Genomic DNA, 21,979 nt, shown 5'->3' with positions numbered 1-21,979 from the left:
GATTCTGTGTACAATGGTAGAAACATTGGAGAGAGTGATTTTGCTTTATATGATGTGATGAGTGAGAAATTAGTTCTAAGACATTTTTAGGCAGGAAAATAGTAAAATTATTATTTTTATTTTTTTTATTATTATCTCTCTCACAATGGTCATGCACCAACGAAGACCCTTTCATACCCCTCCATGATTTTTAAGTTGGAGAACTTGCAAAAAAGCAGGGTGATCAAATACTTATTTTCTTCACTGTACAGGCATGTGGCAATGGACAATAACGAGCCTCATTTTGACCTGTTTATGGATATTATATCAAAGTTGGATCAGCCTGTAGTGTGTGTTTTTTTTTTTCACTTTAATTTTGTATGCAACTCCAAATCCACCCCTTTATTGGCTAATAAATTTGATTTCCACTGATGAATTTTGTGTGATTTTGTTGTCGGCACATTAAACTTCATACAGAATAGTATTCAATGAGAATATTTCCTTTAAATTTAGGATGTATTATTTGAGTGTTTCCTTCATTTTTTGAGCATTATATTTACTTGTCATGTTCTTAGAGATTATGATAATTGCCTTTTCCTTGTTTTCATAGCTATTAATTTTTAACAATGATGTATTTACAAGGAAGAAACAAAAAATATAGCTTACCTAAACACAAACAAAGCTGTAAACGTTTGTCATTTAGTACTGTGACCATTTTTATAATAAAGCTTCACTGTGATAAGCACAAAAACAAAGAAAAGATCTTTGTTGAAAATTTGATCTCAAAAATAATTTAAGGATGCCACTATTATAAGGATTGCTACATAAAATATTCTTGTGGAAATAAACATTTGCTTGAACAGATTAAAATGAAAACCATATTGCTTAGTTTTTGCCGAGGTTTCTGTGTTGCCCTTAAGGCATTTCTATTGATAAGTTCATAAGGTTGCATAAATAACTCTTAAAATATGTCTATGGTATTAAAAATGATTGCAAGTAGTTTAGTTAATCATTTCATGCTTTGTATAAGTTTATATTAAAAAGGAATATTGTCGGTAAATTGTACTTCCGGTTGCGCACTTCCGGTTTGCCGTTTTGCTAGGAAAACAGAGAGTAACATGCAAAAAGCAGCACAGAAATGTTATCAGATGCCATCCACTCCGAATTATCAGGCAGGAACGCCGTAAGTTACATTATATGACAGTTTACACTGATAAGTTTGAATATTAATGATGATTTTTTGTAAATGTTACTTTGGTGAAGTTGAAGCACTTATTTTTTGTATCGATGTCTACTTATTGAGAAAGTGTATCCTCTGTTATTTTAGTTTTGTTATTTCTGTTCTTCATTTGTGGTTTAACTCGGTGTCACCAACATCTTTGTTGAAAACACTACAGTCTCTTTAAAACATCTCTTTTACTAAAAGTAAAAGAAGTTTCCATGTTTATTGATGCAAAAAAGCAAAACCAGCTAATTTTCCTTCAAATCTAATGACTGTCAATGTTTCATTTTTATGTATGTGCCACTGGGCAAGAAAATGCTGTGTAGTCCCAGCTGCGTCCACAGTTAAAAAGTAAATTAGCATCTGGTATAGTTAAAAAATGCATCTATGTAAGCAAACTTGGGACAATAGAAGCCCTCTAACACCCATCAAACCACTAATGCTGTAAAATGGTTAGCAACACCACAGTGAGCAGCGGTAATTGTAATTTGTGCAACTGTATAAATTATGTCAATACATACTAATTAAATCCAAGGTAAGGCATAATAGAAAGCACCTTTACAGGAAAGTTATCATATAGACCAAACTTTTTTTCATGAACAGAATGGACAGTTTCACTGCCTAAAAAGGCAAGTTCATAAAAACATGCTGTGTACTCATGTCATGTGGAAAACAGACCTGCAAGCAGCCCTGGCTCAGAAAAGACATGCAACTATTACCAGTTCATTGACGTTAGTATTTTAGTAGCCATTACTAAAGGCAAATCCCCCATCTTAAAGGGTTTATGCCCGGGCCTCTGAGACAAGAAAACAGCTCTCAGTTTATACGAGGTCATAAAGGACTGTAATGATACTGGGGAAATTGGTTTCTGTGGAGGAGGTGATGGTGGGAGGAGAAAAGGAGGAGGTAGAATGTGGCAAAAAAACAAAGGCTCCAAAAATGCTTAGAAGAGGGTGCAAATTGGAAATGAATGGAAAGTGGTAAAACATAAGACATCAAGAAGGCAGGATAAAGTTATATATGTGTTTACACATACGCAATAATGATAAGCAGCCAATTTAGAGGTGATGGCACATTTTAAAAATTAAGCTTAGTTCAGCTGTCCTTCATTAAAATAAAGCCTGCAGTGCAAAACTGATAGACTTACACAAGCAGTTCAAACTCAATCTGTTCTTTATTAGGAAAACAGCTGGAGGTGCATGACAGCTTGACTGGACTCTCTCACTGGAAACTCTCTCTGACCTTCATTAAACTGTTAAGTGCAGTGGTTCACTAACAATTTAAATGGATGACCTAATCAGTGACATGTGAGCCTGTCAATAAGCTTAATACACAAGAAGGATCTTTTTAAGCAGCACCTCAGGCAGCAAAACTCATATTAATTACAGACATTTTCAAATCATTAATCTTCAACATGTGAAAATAAATATAGATTTAAAATTCATTATGAACTGAACAGCACATCTAGTCACTCCAACGTAAGCACTTCTAATTAAAAAACTTAGCTAGTTAATTTTGATTAAGAAAAAACTGATTTAAAAAGTTGGAATTATGTTAAATCTATTATTATATTTAGAGGTATGTTCTCATTCCATTAGATAAGCCACTTTTTGACCTTACATTTATTAAATTAGTGCAAACTCAACTTTAAAACAGATACTTGGTGCCTTGTGAAAACATTCTTATCTTTCAAACCTTCTTACATTTGGTTACATTACTTGTTGCAACTTGTTGTTGCACTGTTTGGGATTTAAAGCTGGACATACACTGTATAGTTTTTGGCCCTTTTCGGGAGGATTCTCCAGTCGTACGAGACTTTTTGGAACGGGCCAAGTTTCAGCATCATCATGCGTCCTGCGTCGTGTTGTATATAGGGGGTAACGAGGAGCGATTAGCCTCTCACGACCACCTCCCGATCAGGAATCGTAAGGTCAGTAGAAAAATCAAACATATTGAAAATTTAAGTTGGCCCTTGTGAGGTGTTTGCGTGCAAATCCTGCTGTTGAAGCAGAGTTACGATCGTCTTCCACCTGATTAACCAGAACCTCACACACTGGGCATGTACAAAAAAACTGAACAGTTCTAAATCCAGATCGACGAGTCTGACCAGCACCATTCAGCGCCGAGTCTGACGTGTGGTTTTCGGTTGTGCAGTGTGATCTGGTAGCTCGAATCAGAGCACCAGGCAGCACAGTGTAAGAACATACATTGTGAGCTGAGAACTATTAAACCCTGCGGTTTAATCGTACAGTTTGAGCTGTAGCTAAGTTCAACGATTGAAAATATTGTACATGCCCAGCCTTATGTGATACAAAAAATATATTTTTATTGATAAGGTGAGAGGTCTTCAACCCTGTCCTTAGATCCCTCTGTTTAGAATTGCCTCTGCTGCAGCACGCCTGAATCAAATAATTGCATTTCCTCCTCAGCAGCATCCAGAGGGCTGGAGAAGCCTGTTAATCATCCAGTTATTTAAGTCAGGTAAGAGAACATCTGAAGCATACTGGACAGTGGGACCTGAGAACCAGAGTTGAGGACCTCTGAATAAAGTAAAAAAAAACAAAACATTTTTTTTCAAAAAAATTGTACTCTTTGATCAGTGTTTTCAAGTCTCATTGTTTAAGGATTTTGAATGGTCAAGCCAGGGTGGGGTGGGGTGGTGGGGGGGAAACCTTCAAGTTATCCAGATGTGAGCTGACTCAGTTTTGTCGAAGTTGACTTTTTAGTGAATGTCCTACAACTGAAGCACTGACGGGTTGATTAGTGCTCTCCTGCTGGATGGTAAACCTCTACCTTAGTATCATATCTGTGGCTGCATCCCCTGGATGTTCCTTATTTACCTCCATTAATTGTTCCATCATAACTAACAGGTTACCTGTGCTTGTTTAAGAAAATTTTAACTCTGCAGCATGTTGCATCACAACCAATGTGTACTTTAAGCATTGCATGTAAGGGTTTCGATGTGCAGAAGTAGCAGCGTCTTCCAGATGTTTGTTGGCTTTTCAACATCGCTTTTAGCAAACTGCAAAGGAATTAAGAAAGATGCACCCCTTTGAAATATCACATAAAATACCAAAGAAATGCACTAAAATTTTTTGGTTAAAACATGATCCTTACAAAAATAAAAATCTTTGCAGCTCATTTTATTTATAGATGAAAAATAAATTAGAAATTCTAATTTTTTACATGTCAACTACTTCTTCATTCCTTGAGCTCGCAAAATCCCATGAATAAGCTTAGTATGTGCATCGTTTTCTTCATTTGAAATACCTTTAACAGCCTCGTCCACCACTTCCACCACTCGATCAATCTGTTGGACCTGCAGTGCAGAGACACCAGGGAATACAGTTATTGATGGAGCCTAAACAAGCCCACGCGGTCAAACTCAGGATATTGACAGCACACAAACACACATATACTTATCAAGGTTTATTTAAGGAGGTTATGTAAATCCAAACTAAGACAGTGTGCAATAAGTAGAATGGCAAACGAGTGCAGAATGATACTATCACAACAAACTTTCACCAAGAAGGATTGAGTAATATGGATTTCCTAAATGCCAATCAGTGAGTATGTACATAGGCACACTAACATGTATGGTTTGTATTGATCAGTGTACTGGAAATGCAGCATTTTTAATGATGTGAATCAAAAGTCAATGGCAGAGGGGAGAGGTAAAAAAAAAGGAGCAGAAAAACATCACGTAGGTAATTAGAAAGAGCCTTCAAATAAGATTACTGAAGAATATCTAAAACCCAGAAATCAGTAAAAGTCATTCTCATTTTCATCTGCAAAAAAAAAAAAAGAAAAATCTGCAGTTCTGGCAGCTTAAACCTCTGTAATACAAGCAAAGATAATAAGCAAACCCAATTGGCTACAGCTTAAATTTAATTAGACTGTTAGAAAACTGAATTACATACAAAATAAGAGAAAAAAAATCTCCTAGTGAACAGCACTGAATTTATTAATCTACCATTGTACAATGTGATTGTTAGAGGGAGCGGAATATTAATTGTAAAGAGATTAAAAAGAGAAGCAGAAACCTTAAGAGGTAAAATGTACAATTTTCTTTAACGTAAATATCTGGTTTAATTCCTCTAAGTCTTTCCCTTCCTCTTCTTTCAGATGTTTGTACTTTGGACTTGCCAAGGGCTCCGACTGCCCGCAGGTCCATTACCCAGAGTACTTTTCCAAACACATTCACACGGAGACACACTGTGCTTTGCAGGCACTCGTTCCATGCATGTTACACACTGAAATAAAACCTATTTCCTTGTAATAGCCAAGCAATCTGGATCCATTCAGAGCAGCAGCGGGTGTCTCTTTGTACAGTAAAGGTGTGGTAATGCTTACACTTTGCAAACTAATTTAGATCTCCCCTTTCAACTCTGTGCTCAAATCCTACTTTATATTCATAGAATACTCCACAACTCAAAAATGGAGGAATGTTAAAAACAAGAGGAACCGCCGGATTATGGCTTGAAATAAATATATATTGGAAGGAAAATCATATTATTCAGAAAAATAATTAAAGTTTTGCCAATTCTTTTTATTAAAGAGGATTATTGATCAGCCCCATCGCTTTGTACAAGAAATACATTTATAAAGACACTCTGTACTACAGCCAAAAAATAGAAAAATAAAAATAAGGGAGGGCTAGCTTTATTATTATAAACATTTATCAATACCTTCAACATTTGTAAAGTAAAGATGCTGGAATGTAAAAGAAAGCAGATTAACAGCCTAATTCCTCTAATTAGAAATGAACAATCCTTGGTTTTATTAGTTCGAAGCTGAAACGTTAATAAGATGTTTGTTTAGTTGGAGCTTTGGAATCAGAGATAAGTTAGTGTTAGGTCATCAGCACATCTACACTGAGCTTTAAAGGTTAGTTTTGAAACCATTCAAATGTGGCATCATACTGTTGCTATGGTTTCAAGTCTATAATATCAGGCCACAAAGCTGCATTTAAATTAAAATCATAAATAAACATAACTTCAATAATAAATAATCTAAGCTCTAAGCATCCTTTCTACTTTATATTGGACAATTTTGAAACATTTTTGATGGATTTTACTTAATATCATACAGAGAGAATATCAATGGCTTGCATTATTTTGTTTTTTATCTGTATTTTCTATTCCTAAAGGGGGAAAAAATGAAAAAAAGTACCTTCATTAAAATAATTAAATCAAAAGAAATACTCTGTTAACATTAAAAAACATCACCTCAACCTTTTTATATGGCAAGTTATAGGTTTATAAAAATAAAATGCATTCAGCACCATTTATGAGTTCAAAACAAAACAGCCAACGGAAAAGCTTTGTTTGAGATATGAGCGCCTCCAATGTCCGTAACCCCATGCTATGTCTTTTTTTTTTTCTTTATTCAGTATAGTATATGTCTGTATGTGTGTGTTGGATTCAGAATATGACAAGTCTAGTTAAGATGGGTGAAACACTGCAGGCTTGCGTGACTGCCTCTGTACCTTATATAAAGTGCACTGTCATTCACTCAGACATGAAAACAGATCTACACAAAAAAAGATGAGACACAAAGGTCAATTAAACCCAGTGAATTGAAAAAGGAAGTGCCCGTTTTTAACCAGATCCCTTATCTAGCCGTTAGTGAAATCACAATAGACAAATTCTGAACTCATTTGCATCTAATTTGAATAACCCACCAACTGCCACTGTCATTATGTAGTGGATTGTAGCCACCACAAAAACATAAGCCGTGTTTGTCTTTTCTCATATACCTGTGTGCAGCTTGTCCATGCATGCATGCGATGTATAGGCACATTCAGCCATGTTTACAATGAAGGGAAAAAATAAAAATCAGGGTTGAATGGACTTGTGGTTTGAATGGAAAATGGATAAATACCTTTTACTGGATGTTCAAACGACACATTTCAGAGACTGTTTCATAAGTGAATAAAGCAATTAGGAACCTAATTTAAACAAATGTTCAGAGCTGGGATCTTATCTCAGGTTTAAGATTAAATAACAGAATAACAGGCATAAAACATAACCCTGACAGATCCCTACAAACACAAAAGGAGAATGGGTGTGTGAATTTCTGCCTTTATCAGCCCATAAACTCAACTGACTCATAACAATAAGTCAGGTTACAAAGGTGAACTTCCTGGTTCTTTGTTGCCCCTTGAAAGCTTCCACAGATACAAGCTTGTTAATCTGTATGTAAAGACATGGTGGAAATGAACTGCAATGTTTCAAACCAGAGTACCATGTTTACTAGAAGGAATAACTATCTAAGCCTGTTTGTAACTACAGTGGAACAGTCTGCTAATACTGTGCTCCTCAACAAGCCTTAAAGCAACAATAAAACTCTCACCAAAAAATAAATAAATCTGCTATTTTCAAGGTTTTAACATTTCAAGATAATGACACCTCTTCAAAAAATTCAGAACGGTTTTATTAAACTCTATAACAGCGGACTAATTTTCCTTTGAGCTGCATAGCGCTCCACTAGCTTTTGGATATTAAAATTTCTGAGTTTCAGGTTTAAAAGCTGCTCAAAAGCAATTTGAAGTTGGAATTTTGATTTGCACATTTAACCTTCACTAGTCCTTGTTTGCCAATTCAAAAGTTCTTTTTATTTTTGATCATGCAACAGCACTGTTCAGTGTTTGTTTTGTTTTTTCAGTGTTTTTTTGTTTTGTCTTAATTCAGTGTTTTTTTTTCTACTTGCTTTGATTCTGTTTTACTTTCCTATATTTTAAGCACTTTGCATTGTCTTTGTACTGAATTGTGCTATACAAATTAATTTGCCTTGCCTTGCCTTGGAAGTTTGGGCTTTGGAAGACTAGCAGCTATTTTCAGATTCTAGGAAGTGTCCAAAAAAGAAGCAAGATGAAGCAGTAACGCTGTAAGGAGTTTCTTAAGTACCAGCTATTCATTTAGATTGTTACAAAAAAAAAACTAGACTTTATTAACTTTTGGCTTTTTTATATGCAAAAGACCCCTGATTGATATGATTGCAGAGGCAAATTTAAAGTCCCTGATTTAAATCAGTATGTCTTAAGTTTGATTAAACCCTTTTTTATAGTGCCTACTCATAGAAGGTGTGCTATAAACAAATATTTAAATATGATTAATCTAAGGTGAAGTTCCATTTTTTTTTTATCTTTATTGAAATAATTTTGAATAATTTTATAATGCCCCCATTTTTTTATTTTGGGGAGATTTCCTTTTTTTCAGAATGGATGACTTTATGATTGTGTTTTTATTTTATTAACTTTTTAAAGAAACACAGAACCAGTTTATATCCTCAAACAGACCAAGACTAGTCGCCTGCAATGGGGAGAAAGTAGTTAGTGAATTACCTTATGAAATAAAGACATAACTTAAACTTTTTTTCCCTCCTTTTTCTCTTTAAATTACATTTTATTTAAAGATGAAACTGTGTCGAAAAGAGCTTAACCTTAAATAAACAAAAGCACAGCAACGGCGTTTGATAGTGCAGTGCAATATATTGTGATCGGCTAAGTAAAGCAATAACAGTGGTTAGCCTGATCACCAAGAAACACTCATCCATTCTTGTCCTATTCTACTGTGACTAGGCATGGCTAAGCTACCTCTGACACATTTTTGCACCAAAGCTGAATAAAATAAAACAAGAACAGTAAAACTTCTCAAACACGTACCCCTATAATGCTGAGGCCTTTCAGGTATTCCATCCGTGGCTGGGCTTGGGGTACACAACCTGCAACGACCACCTTCTTCTGCTGCTCCTGAGCTTTCCTGCACAAACACATAAAAGATAAATCTAAGATAAGACCAATATTTTAATTTTTACCAGCCTGCCTAATGGAAGTAACATTTTAATTACTATTAAATCAAATTTTAGTCAAAACAACCTGGAATAGATTTTACACATTTAGCATGATAGGGTAAGGTTAACATTTTCCAACAGCTGCTCAGAATTATAATAAACTTTCCTGTCATTTAAAAAATATTGTGGGTTCATCAAGCTAAAATGTAGAAACTTTCAACCCACATACGAGAATCAAAAGCTTTAATGATCTAACAGACTTAGTGCATCCAGCACCAAATTAAATCCTCCTCCAAACTGTGTGCAACCGTTTGTCTCACATATGAATTGCAAATTTTGAATCTTCTGAATCCCTGAACTCAAACTATAAATGTATTTTGAAGGAGGAATGATGCTCGATCTGCCTTAAAATCAGAGGACGGTGCAACTATCTCAACTAACACAAAAACAAAAATATATCTGAAAGTGGCCAAATTAAAAGCAAATATGTTAAACTAGATCTGCTAAAACAGCCTGTTTTAGGACTCCATGGTGGGAAAACATCCAAACAAAAATCTAAGGGGTTAGAAGGTTTTTGGAAGTTAGATTTTAGTAAAAAAAGGATTAAGAAATTAAAATTAGAAATGTCCAAGTAATTTATGTATATAGTGTTAAGTGGCCAGTGGGAGTCATTTATATCCGCAGATAATTTATCAGTAAATTATTATTCAAAACAATAAACCGTGCATTATATTCAGTTTAAAAGAACTAAAAAAAGCTTAGCAGCAATTTAAACAGTGTCCTTAACTGAGAGGAAAACGTGTGTGCGTGTGTGCACACCATGTGCACAAGTCTCCGTGTCACCTCAAGTTAGTGGCAGTGAGATTTGAGTCACGCGGTCTGTCTGACAAAAGCTTTTGGAGGAGCTGCCCAGACTCTGCCATAAATCTTTAATAATGAAGCCTCCTGACAGCTGGAGTGGGAGAAGGAGGGAAGGATGGAAGAGGGGAGGCACATAAGTAGGGAGAAATCGTAGGAGGAGGACTGGGGACGGCAGTGAGGCTGGATGCAAACTGTCAGTAGTGTTTTAATTCACACTGTTTGTATTCTTCAACAAAACAAAGAGCTAGTGATGGAGGGGGAGGACGGTGTAAGAGAAGGGAATGTGAAGGCAGACAACTCAATTCAAAGCCCGCTTACATTGTCACATGAATGAGAACTGCAAGGATAGATGAAAAATGGTGGGAGATGAAGGAAAAAAGGTGAAGCCAGGAATCAAAAAGCGTTTTTGTTGTTTATTTTAGAAACAGATTCCTTATTTTGGGCCAAGGAAAGATTATTTATACTCTGAAACGCTGCAAAAAGGTTCAACAATATATTATGTGTGTTTTAATACACACCAACACATTTCCAAGAAGGCTGATGGGTAATTACAAAGAAGGCTGACAAAGAAGTAAAGATAACACAGCGGTGGACACAATGGCTCATTTTACATCACCGAGCCCAGGCCGATTTACAATGTGTGCACAAACTGTCAGAGTTTTATCTTCTGGCCTTATGCCATTTTCAGAAAGTAAGGAACAAAACCTGTGTTATTGTAACTGCCTTTTTATGGTGTCAACAGACTGTAAAAATATACAAAGCGATGGAAGAGTATAGTGGCAAAGCCAAATAAATAACTGACAGGAGGTATCAAATTCTGAACAAAATTTGGAGAATTTAATTCACTCTGCTGAGACTGAGCCGAGTGACTCACCTCACTTCTACTATTACAACAATAACAATTTCAATTGGTTAAATAACTATGCCTTAACCCAATGTACAAACAAACACTCAAGAGATGCCTCCGGTAAGTGTGCCTTACTCTCCCAATCAAATTCACAGCCATGAAAATCTCTCTTCTCTTCAGACACACACAGCAGGGGTGCAGCTGCCTAATTGACACCGTCTCATGCCAAAATGCACCAAACGTCCCTTTAATGTGCTTCTCGCTCCCTGCCCATAGACTCACAGCCATAGCTGACATGGCGAGGAAGCAGAAAGCGCCTGAGTTGCCGACTGAGCGCCCCGGTGGGATCAGGCCAATCACGTCGAGCACAATTCCTGGGTGGGATGAGTTGGTGGGGGGGTTGTGGGATGCAGTTGCTATGGTGATGCTTAATAGCCTAATAGAGCTCTCGTTGCCAGTGACCCAGACTTGAGCAGATGTCCCCCAAGATCAGACGACAGGGATGGGTGTGTGGGGAGGTGTGTGTGTTAGCTTGTGCACACATCCCTCCCTCTCCTCTTTCTTTCCTTCCCAAATCTCTGCAGCCCTCCCTTAACTCTGCCACTTCTCCTTACAGTCTCGACACCACAGGGTCAAACGTGGTCTCAACATACTGTATATACACATTTAAGCAGTCAGGGCTGGTGATGAGTGCAGTATTGGGAGGTCTACACATAGATGGCTGACCTTTGTGGTATATGTGCGAGGGAACGCTGCGCTGTGCACGCTTGTTTTTAACAGCCGAGTGGACACAGTGAATAAGTTAAATTAGACTAGACTAAATGTCCAACTGAATTGATCGGGTTGACTTCGAGATGCCCCCCTGCTAGGAATATGACATTAAGTTACCCTAGGCATCAGATGGACCAGAGAGCATGACCCATTTAAGAGACTCTTCAACTTTCACACAGCAAAATCTAAAGTGAAAGAGAAAGTGTTCCTTAGAGGATTGGGACAATCTTCCAGAGGGCTTTTTCAGACCCATTTGATGGTAAACAGCTCATATTCCTATCTATTATACAAAAACAAGTGGGATTAAATCATTTTTCTAACAAAATAAAAAAAGAAAGCAGCACGCATTAGAAAATACTTCCCTTTCTATCACACAACCCACACTGGCTGTGGGTGGTCTCTGGCTGATGTCCAGACTTGCTCTATTGAGGCGTCAACATGTCTGTTAAAACTGTCCAATGCTGGAGTCCAGTAATCTCAGCCAACACGGCACTCCCACTGCGCCCCCTTTGCGGCGCTTTAGCCAATGCAGTTGGTGTGAAACGGCCATGATGCACAGGTTAACCAATCAGATGGCTTGATTAACAGATGGAGTTTCTAATGAATTTAAATATTTTAATGAGTCAATTAAAAACGTTTAACCTTCTGTATAATGAATCTATATATAGAGTTATATATATTTAAAGTATCAATTTACGCAGTTCTGGAAAATTCCGGCTCACAGTTTTGCAGAAGATTTGTTAATTAAGACCAAGTAAAAATGATTTCTATAATAGAAACATATGCTCCGCCCATATTATCGCCCACATGGTTAGGGGACAGCTGACGAGATGGCTGTGCATCAAACAGTCAATGTCCATTTTCAGATCATCATTTCTTCTGTGATCTAAACATTTTTAACATGCTTTATGGGGGGGTTGAAGTCAACCCAGCTATTTCAAACACTCGATCTACTTGCAGAGGCAGTCATAAACCTAGAACCATTATGAGGAATATAAGGATATAGGGGAGTGAGGGATGAGTGTTGCTTTAAAGACAGCCTTAGCAGCACATGAACACCACAGATATGGCCTAAGCAGATAGAGCCTGTGAGCTTTGGTTCGGATACCCAACTACACTGTCCAGAGGGACGACTGTCTTAGTCTGGTTTGTCTCATCAGGTCCAAAATCACATCAACTAAACATTTTCAGATCACCTCATTCTTCCTTTAGCTGAAAGGCTCTATAGAAATGCTGATTTAATTTTGGAACCTCTCCTCATGGCCCAAGGCACCAAAAGCTGACTGAATAACCATGGTGTTACTGTGCTTGATTGGCAAACTGCCTTAAAATAAAAAAAGACCCATCATAATATTGTAAGAAGACATTGAGAGAAAAGAGGCTTACTGAGAATCTTTGTTGCACATCTATTTGAACCGTGAAACAAAATAATTTGGCGTTCTATAAATCATACGAGCCAAAATCATCAAAATTAACAAAGGTTTAAGTAGTATTCATTAGAAACGCTGTATGTAATGAATCCATATAAGAGAATTTTAGCTTTTTGAAATCAATTATTCAATGAAATTGCAGACCATTAGGATGTCCTGTGTTTTTATGGCACACTTCAGCACTGGGACTTTCATATAAAAAAGAATGCATGTTACCATTAGAAGTCAAAGGCTACGTTCACACTGCAGGCCTTAATGCTCAATTCAGATTTTTTTTGTGAAATCTCATTTTTTTTGCGTTGCCGTTCACATTTCCAAATATATGTGACTTGAATGTGATCTCCTGTGTGAACTGCAGTCATACAACGCAAGTGTCCCGCATGCGCAGTAGAGGACGCAATGACATCACAGGCCAGCGTGCTCCGTGTTAATGGAAATAAACATGTATGGTAGTGTGGGAGCGCATCTAGCGATCTTTCCCAACCATAAACACAATCTTTTCAAGATGGTTAAACATAAATACTGCTGTCCACATCGTCGTCCGCCATGGTTCTTGTTTTTCTTGCCACTTCTTCATAGCAAGACCCAGAATAGTGACCTTTGTCAGGTATTAATGGCGTTCAGGTCGGATTAATGCGACCTGGCTGTTAAGACACAGTTGGCATTTGAAAAGATAAGATTCGTATCGGATTCAGGACCACATAGCCAAGCACTCTGGGTCGCACTGAAAACAAAAATCAGATCCATGTTGTTCAGACAGCCCTGAAAAGATCAGATACAAGTCGCAAGTGGGCAAAAAAATCTGATTCGGGTCACTTCAGGCTGCAGTGTGAACGTAGCCAAAGAGTCACTTCAGAAACAGGGAGGAAAAGCTAGCTAGCTAGCATGAGACACAGACATCCCAAGTCTCCTGGAAGTTCCGGGAGTCTCCCTGATATCGATAGTTGTTCACGGATGCCCACTAGTCGGATAAATTGTCCCGGATTTTAGACTAAAGGAGGTGGTGTTTTTTTAATATGAGTGAGAGCGGGCAGGCAATATAATAATTTGTGCACCATGTGTGGATTAGAACTACTGAGATTATTGATTATAATCTCCAGGACATTAGTTTTTGTTACTTTTTTTGGGGGGATCTCTGGAGACGGATACGCCTGCAAACCCTTTAGCAGTAAACTACATCAGCATTAAGTGAGGTGTGAGTTTATTGAAGATTTTCTTGCCATATGGGCAGAATCAGATGAATATGTTTGAATTTGAAAAGTGTGGAAATATGGGGGGAAAAAAATGAGTTCAACAAAATAAAAATGGAAAAAGCAGAATCTGGTAAAAAATATAAACAAAATTCGGGGATTTCATAGGACCCTCATTATGAGCATTATTGTTTTTTCTCTTTATTTTAATGAAATGTATTCATATTAATTTCATCAAATATTTATAGTTACTTTTTGTCCCTCAAGACAACAATGCTGTGGATCAGAAAGCTTTTTTAGTTTTACTGGCCGAAAATAAATGCCTGATTTCATTGTGCATTTATGGGTTGATGTTTTCTCACAGTGACTTCTTTCTGCACAACATCCTCCGCCGTATACCGATAAGGTTTAGGCTACATAGCAGGGGAGAGGATGAGCTCATTAAACATTCACATACACACAATGAGTCTCTGCCATATGTTCCTTCACAAGCATGTTGTTTAAAGATGAGGTCATCTTAGTAACAGCAGTAAGCTGAGGGGAGTTTAAATGTCTGATCCAGCTAGAAGAATAAATTAACTGTTTCAAAACTTTTTCTTAATCTAAGGAGGATATTAAAGATGTAGCTCTGTTACATGTCTACTTCTCTTGTCTCTTTACCATATTTGGCTTGTCCTTGCTCCTTTCGTCTCCCTCACCCTCTCATCTGCACTTCAACGGCCGTTTCTGGTTGATTTGACAGCGAGCCAGCCACTCGGTACACCCCTGACCCCTCTGCATTAGCATAAGCAGCAAGGGGCAAGGTTAAGTACCCATCAAGCCTCGGTAATTAACATGTGAGTCGATGTGTGCATGAGTGTTTGTGAGTGCGGGTAAGTGAGAGTGAGCAAATGTTTTAAATTGCTCCTTCACATATTTTCCACTTCTGCAAACTCCAGCTGAATCAATAATGCAGCCTTACTCTTGGTCACTGAGGCAATTTCAATTTCACAACAGCTATTGTAATCCAAGACGTTACCTGATTTTATCAACAGGGGGATCCACAAATCATGTTTATTTCTCTTTTTTAAATGTTTTATTCATTGTTCCATATTTATATTCCTGAGAGTTTTGTTATAGCAGAGGCAGAACATTCTCCTCCACTTCCTGAAAGAAGAGACTGAACAACTGTTGCTCTGATAGAGACTGTACTCATTCTTTCGTGTATCAGTGCACTGATAGGATTAAAACAGTATCAGAAAAAGAAAAAAAAAACATCTGCAAACTTTACCCCTGTGGGACCTGAATATGGACAAACTAAAACGAGTTACAGTCTGTAACGAAGACTCATAGAGAACAGAAAACAGTGATTGACAGGAAGCTGTCAAAATGACATGAGAATGTCCACAGGGACATAGCAGTACACCATATCATATTTATGTATAGTGCTCTGACAAAAACAAATGGTTGTCCAAAGGTTTCTATGACAATAAAAATACAACAAGTGAAAATAACCCATATTGATCGTAAAATACAGAAACATACAATAAAAAAAAAACAAAGGTGTGCTGCCAGCTGTAAAAGCAACCTAAAAAATGGGGTCACCATAAGGGTTGGGTTATGGTTGATGCACGTATAATCCGCACGGAGAATGACCTGCCTGTCACGTCTGTAGCTTTCATTGATTGTGCTGGAATTAACAAGCATAATCATAGGATGTCTCTTGACGTTTATATTTGCGTATCCCCGCACGGCTGAAGCTGCTGCCTTCTCATTCTATTTTTCCGCACTGCTCCATCCATGAGTTACACATTTTCCAAGGTGAGCAACACAGAATTGTTCTCCACAAAGACGCTACAAGGAGGAGCAGGGAAGCTGAAAATGACGCTATTTAGCAGTGCGGACCTCACGGACATGACAGGCATAAATAATGCTTTAATAGTAGGATAACTCCAACGGTTTGCAGCTTTAACAAACAGTGCTTTAAGAAAATCAACACACATTGAAATCTTGCACTAAAATAATTTCATTGCAATAAAAAAAGATTATAGGGCTGAATGTGGAATTTACAAAACAGCCCTAGCAAGAACGGATAAAACATTAATTACATATAATAGTTGAACTAAAATTAAATTAAGTAATAAAACTGTTATGGCTTTTTAGATTGATGCCATTTCTGGATAAAAGCTATTAAGAACTATATAAATGGTGATGGAGGCAACCAATATAACACCAGAAACTGAAAATGTTGTTGGATGTTGAATTAAAGTTTAAGATGATTGGAGTATAGTAGAAACAAGATCATAATATTGGCCAATTCTTTGTTGAGATCACATTTTAGAGATTAAGCACTGTTGATGGGTAATAAAGCCGAGCTTGAAGTCTAAATGATTACAAATGTGTTTGATCAGTTTGAGATCTGAGTTTTTATAGTATATTCTAGGGAGGAGAGTGGACAGAATTACTGAAACATGTTTCTGCTGGTTTTTTCTTCCTAAAATCTGAGCAGCAGTATTTGGAAATAAGTGACTAAATGAAAGAAAAGCTGAAGGACTCCAGCAACATTACAGTTTTCAGTAGAAGTCCAATAAAGGCATCCCACAGTGCTTAGTCACTTGGATGAATGTTAGCTTACCTCTATTATAGAGCAGATTTTCTCTCTAAAATGTAAGTAGTTGTCTTTAATCACACCCAAGCTCGAAATAGTAAAATATAATTCCAGTGTTTACTAAGAATAGAGCCCAATGAGGGAACAGGGAGGTTGATTTGAGACCTATAAAGAAGTGAACAGAAGTGAAGAAACTTGCCATTTAATATCAGAAACAGACAAAAACTGTGGCTATGGAGTCCATACAACGCTGGAGATATGTTGAACATAATGTCCTCTATACAGCAACGTTACCAGAAAAACATGTCACCACACTCCTATAGGAGCGACGTTTCTAAGTTCAAATCCAGATTTCTGTTCCTCTAGCAACTTTTTATGACACTTTAAGGCATAATTGTGCCCATAATATTATAGAGGGTTTTTCTAATCCCGGCTAGTAACTATGCCTGAGAGGGAAATATTTGATTCCTTAATCCATTATTTTATGACAGCCTCTTTCAACATTTCAAGGAGTAAAACTGCTCTATTTAGATTAAGCTTATAAAGAAGCTGGTTGACTATAGCAAGCAATGGCATAGGAGAAAAAGAACCAAACTCCAGTGAAGCCTTGATGCTGGTGTGAAGAAAGGCATTTTCAACTTCACATCTTTATCACCATAATGGAAGATGAAGAGGGAGGAAGACAACAACAATCATAAGGAAATTGAAGGGGTATGATGAATGGTCTGAAGCTATGAAGGGGATTGTGATTGAAAGATGAGATTTGAGGTCAAATTGTAGAATCCCTTTTCTATTTTCCTTTAAACACATATCCAGGATGCAGTTTTAGGTACCAATTTTTCTATGCTGCTCCCCAAAGAGAGAAATTCAGATAAAACAAAGAGTTTAGAATAAATAAACAAGCAAATCAGAAGCACAGAGAACTGAATCTAGATTAAACCCTCCAAAGATATAAAGCTATACAACACAAGCTAAATCATATGATGTTAAAGCCATGTGCAGATCTTTGTGATCAGTTCCCATGTTAAAGCAAATAAAACCTTGCAAGATCAGGAAATGGTGACTTTCTATTTCCCTTCTTAAGCATTTATTACCTGTCTGCCATTTACAAGATACAGGCAATCTGTTGGCCAATCAATAGACACCTATAACATGGCTGTTTTATGGTCGACTTGCTCTGCCTTTTGGATATGCTGCAGATAGGATGCTCCTCCACAGTCCACACGGGCCTTGTAAAGGAAAAGCAGATATTATGCAAAGCTTTTAGATTATGGCCTTTAAAAAACACCGGACACACATTCACACTACGATGGAGAATGAAATGGAGACAAATCCGTCATGTAAAATCAGATGAATGTGTAATAAATATCATATTACAGTAAATGAGCTGTATTGACTGCTTGAATGCTTTATAATAGAGAAAGGGCTAATAAAAGAAGAAAAGGGTAGGGCAAGTGAAAAAGAACCGCACAGACGTGCTGGAAATTGCATTAGACATCAGCACAAGCATGAACCTCAAGACGGAAGACTATACAGTGAAATCCTAAAAAGACCCCCAAGAGTCCCATTCCCCATGCCAAGTCCCGTTATTTATAGAGGAAAGGCTATTATTGGGCATTAATTTGATAGTACCAGCCTCAGGCTGTGGCAGAGGAAAAGCTGATAAGTTAATATTTTAAATGACAAACAGAAGTCTATATAGAGTATAAAGCGACCATGTATTTTAGTATTTCATCACTAAATTCAAATCACATATTTATAATAAAAAATGACCCCTAAACAAAAAGTTCTAATTAACCAAGTTGCCTTTTTTTAGTATAATACTGTTAACCTCTGACCAATTATTTGTTGTAAAAAAATGTAGTAAAAGGAAAATGTGAATGTTTTCTTTTCACAGAAACATGCAGAGCTTGAAATCTGAGCATTTGCAATAACTTCCTAAAACCCAACAAACTTGGGCCTATTGAAAGCACCTTTCCAGCATTGATTCCTCGACATATCATTTAATAGTGTTCTACCGATAGAGGCAGCAAGGCAACAAAAGAAGAATACACAGGAATGCTACAAACTGGAAAATTACTCTCCTATTCTGTGCAAGGTTACAAACATCTCTCTATTCCAACACAGAAAAGTTCAACAAACGATTCAACCTCAAGGTAGAGATTCAGTTCAGCCTGATAAGGAAGAAGGCAGCGTTATTTTCATTTCTATGGTTGTCTTGCACTATTCAATGTTAATAAATAAAATGCAATCTGCAAAGAAAAACAACGTCTTAAAATGGAAAGTTTCATAATCCTACCTCACCCACGAACATGAACTGTTTGGTCTGATGTATGTGTTTTCATACAGTGTATGTAAACATCTGGTTTCCACTGTATGGTTAAAACTCTCTATTCTATCTGAAAGCGCCCATTTCTGCGTAATTATCTGAATTTAAAAGATCAGACAAGCTGTAAGTGTTTCGTATGATGACACAGGTGAAAGGCCACTCCTGGCTGAATGCATTCAGACAAAATTAGCCCAGGCGTAAACAATCAAGGTTGGTTTCAAGGTCATAAATTATTACAAGACCTCTCCAAGAATTGCAATTTCACAAGCTCAATGACCTGGAATCATTCGAACAATCAGCAAACCAGCAGCAATCAAAATAATAGAAAGGCTGAATAATTATGCCATCTGAAGGAGCCAACACAGCACCAACAAAACCATTAAAAAAATGTATTTACTTTTAATTTGCTGCAGACTAAAGTGAAAGTGTTTCACATTAGTTGATTAATAAGAATAAAATGGAAATAAAAGAATGGAAGGTGCCTTGAAAAAAAACAACTAATGTTTTCTTAACAGGTACTCACAATTCCCACAAAAACCTTAAATTATTATAATGGCTTTTTATTTTATTATATGTGTACAAATTACTGGCTTTTTTATACTTAAGTTTCAAAAGCTTAAAATCTACTTCAGTTTATTTATTTTATTTCCATTTAAAATCGTTCTTATGAAAAATGTGTCCCATGAGGTCCTGCAGAACAAGGCTGAAAAAACTGTTAAAATTCATCATATTTTCAAACATTTTAAGCCGATGCACTTCCTTCTGTTACAATAAGTGTTAATTCAATCCTAATTATGCACAAACAACCACACACACACACATAAGAGGCCAGAACGATAAAAGGATTAATGAAAACATATTGTAATATAAGTAATGAACACAAAGATTAACAACTTCTCAAAATCTATGGATGATGGTGGAAGGATGATGGTCTAAAGACTGATCTGCTGCTTGGAAATTGTTTGAAAACAGTATTTTTGCTTCCTACTAGTAGAAAATCCTGAAGGACAATGTCCTGACATCAGTTTTTCAGCTTAAGCTGAAGTACATTAAGGTCGTGTATCAAGAAAAAGACCAAGGGCACACCAAAAAGTACATCTTTGAATGGCTGAAAAGGGAAAAGAAAAAAAAAAACAAAGAAAAAAAATGTTTTTTTGAGTGTCCTAATCAAAGTTTGGTGTTTTGGTAGACGACTGGGAATTCACAGACTTTCTTAACTAGTAAGCTTTGAAACCCCAATCTATAGCAACAGATTTTATTAAAACATAATGGTTTTATGTGTATGGATGTGATACTTTCCAGATTTATATATTTTTTTTTTAAATAACCGTTTTATTCAGCTTTGCAACTATGAATTTATTTTTGATTGTTTAAATAAAAAAGTATTTTTCAGAGAGAAAGGAAAGTAAAAAAGGGGGCATTAATACTTTTGTGAGCCACTTTACATCCATATGTACTTTTATAGGTTTTATAGGTTAATCCCATGTGCTTTACTTAAACTTTTTTTATCTGGATTTGACAGATATGTTGAAATACTGTATTGTAACTATTGTGAAGTGGAACCTGTAAAGTTTCTGAACTAGTTCTACGGTACTTTTTCACCTCAAAGGTGCACAGAAAAAGAGCACTCTGTTGCAGAGGGCATGTATGCCATCATTTATAAGTTGCAGTGAGTATATAGTATCCAAGTGGTTCAGGCCTTTCAGGTCAGTGCTTGTTTAGATAACAGCAGCAAATGTCAGCTTTGAAAACCTTTAGCTTGAAACAAGAGCACAGAGAGAATGTCAAAGCTTACAGCTGCTTCTTTAACCTGCCGTTGCCCTTTCGCCTCCTACAGCTTTCTATGTTTACTTATTAAATCAGTGTAAGAAAAGGAAAAAAAAAAAGGCATCGTGCTAGATGTATGTGGTCAGGTGTAAAACGATACAGGCTGAGCTGAGAGTATAAAACATATTTACACTTTTAGAAATCTTGTATGTTCACTGCGTACATATGGAGGGGCTTGGAAGCCAAGCAGCTCTGTTTGAAGAACAAAACCTTGAGTAGAAAAACATAACCTGGACTTAACATTTCAGAAAATACAAAGTATATTTAAAGATCAGGTTGCTGATGAGGCAGTTTGACTGCAATCAGAGTGGAGACAAAAAGACACGCCAAGTAGCAGGTGCTGTGGTTTACCTGGGTTTTGTCAGTCAAAGGTAACCGACGGGTGAACAAAAGGTCAGAACAGTCTTCTCCATACACCATCTGTCACATGAGTCACTGTTTCATAAGACATTGGTCTACATTCAGAGGGAAAAAAATAAAAACAATTCAAACCTCCCCTTGGAACAAACAGCATATGCCCCTTAGGATATTTCTAAAAGTTAGCCCACTAAATACAATATAACACTGATTAAAAAGCAATTCACCACTAAAAAAATTTGACAATTCAATAAGAATACATGTTTTTGGAAAGCTACAAAACAAATAAAGTACGGTTGATGCATTTTTTTTTATAATTTTAGATTTTTTAAATGAAGGTTTGATCAAAATACACTGTTTCTGCAGCTCACCCAACAAAAACCCAAACATGCACAGATGCCCCCTCTCTTCAGAGATTATATGATTATTTTCTTCCTCCTCTACCTCCTCCACTAAACATCTCAATTAGGCATAAATAGATGTGCAGTTTTTGTCTAATGAATTATAAATAAACCCTTTAAATCACTTGTTAAAGATCACACAAATCAACTTTTTAGTAACATGACAGCTTTTTGTCTGAACAACGTTGTAGAAAATATTAGATTTTTTTGTGCTTAACTTTCAGATTTCTAAAAAATGATTTGATTAAAAATAGACAAACATACTACAGGTATTAAAAAAAAGAGTAAACAGCAGTCAGAATGATTTTTCTTGATCTCTAATTCATTATTCTTTTTTTTTTCTTCTTTTTAGTCACTACACTGGTCTTTGTTCTCACTGCTTTA

The 21,979-nt window shown here is 36.6% G+C and overlaps 1 protein-coding gene across 1 annotated transcript in view; it reads right to left on the bottom strand.

The window, feature by feature from the left end:
- cdkal1 (CDK5 regulatory subunit associated protein 1-like 1) overlaps positions 1 to 21,979 on the bottom strand; it is a 256,495-nt gene that overhangs the window by 181,621 nt on the left and 52,895 nt on the right. Inside the window, exons 5-6 of the mRNA XM_015383909.1 lie at positions 8,868 to 8,964; positions 4,472 to 4,520 (exon numbers count right to left, since the gene is read on the bottom strand). Coding sequence (XP_015239395.1) covers positions 4,472 to 4,520; positions 8,868 to 8,964 — 146 coding nt within the window. The remainder of the gene's footprint in view (positions 1 to 4,471; positions 4,521 to 8,867; positions 8,965 to 21,979) is intronic.

This window comes from Cyprinodon variegatus, unplaced genomic scaffold (genome assembly GCF_000732505.1).
Source record: "Cyprinodon variegatus isolate N-32 unplaced genomic scaffold, C_variegatus-1.0 Scaffold297, whole genome shotgun sequence".
Taxonomy (NCBI): domain Eukaryota; kingdom Metazoa; phylum Chordata; class Actinopteri; order Cyprinodontiformes; family Cyprinodontidae; genus Cyprinodon; species Cyprinodon variegatus.
Note: the sequence above shows the minus strand (reverse complement) of the source record. Positions and strands in the feature narration are given on the sequence as shown.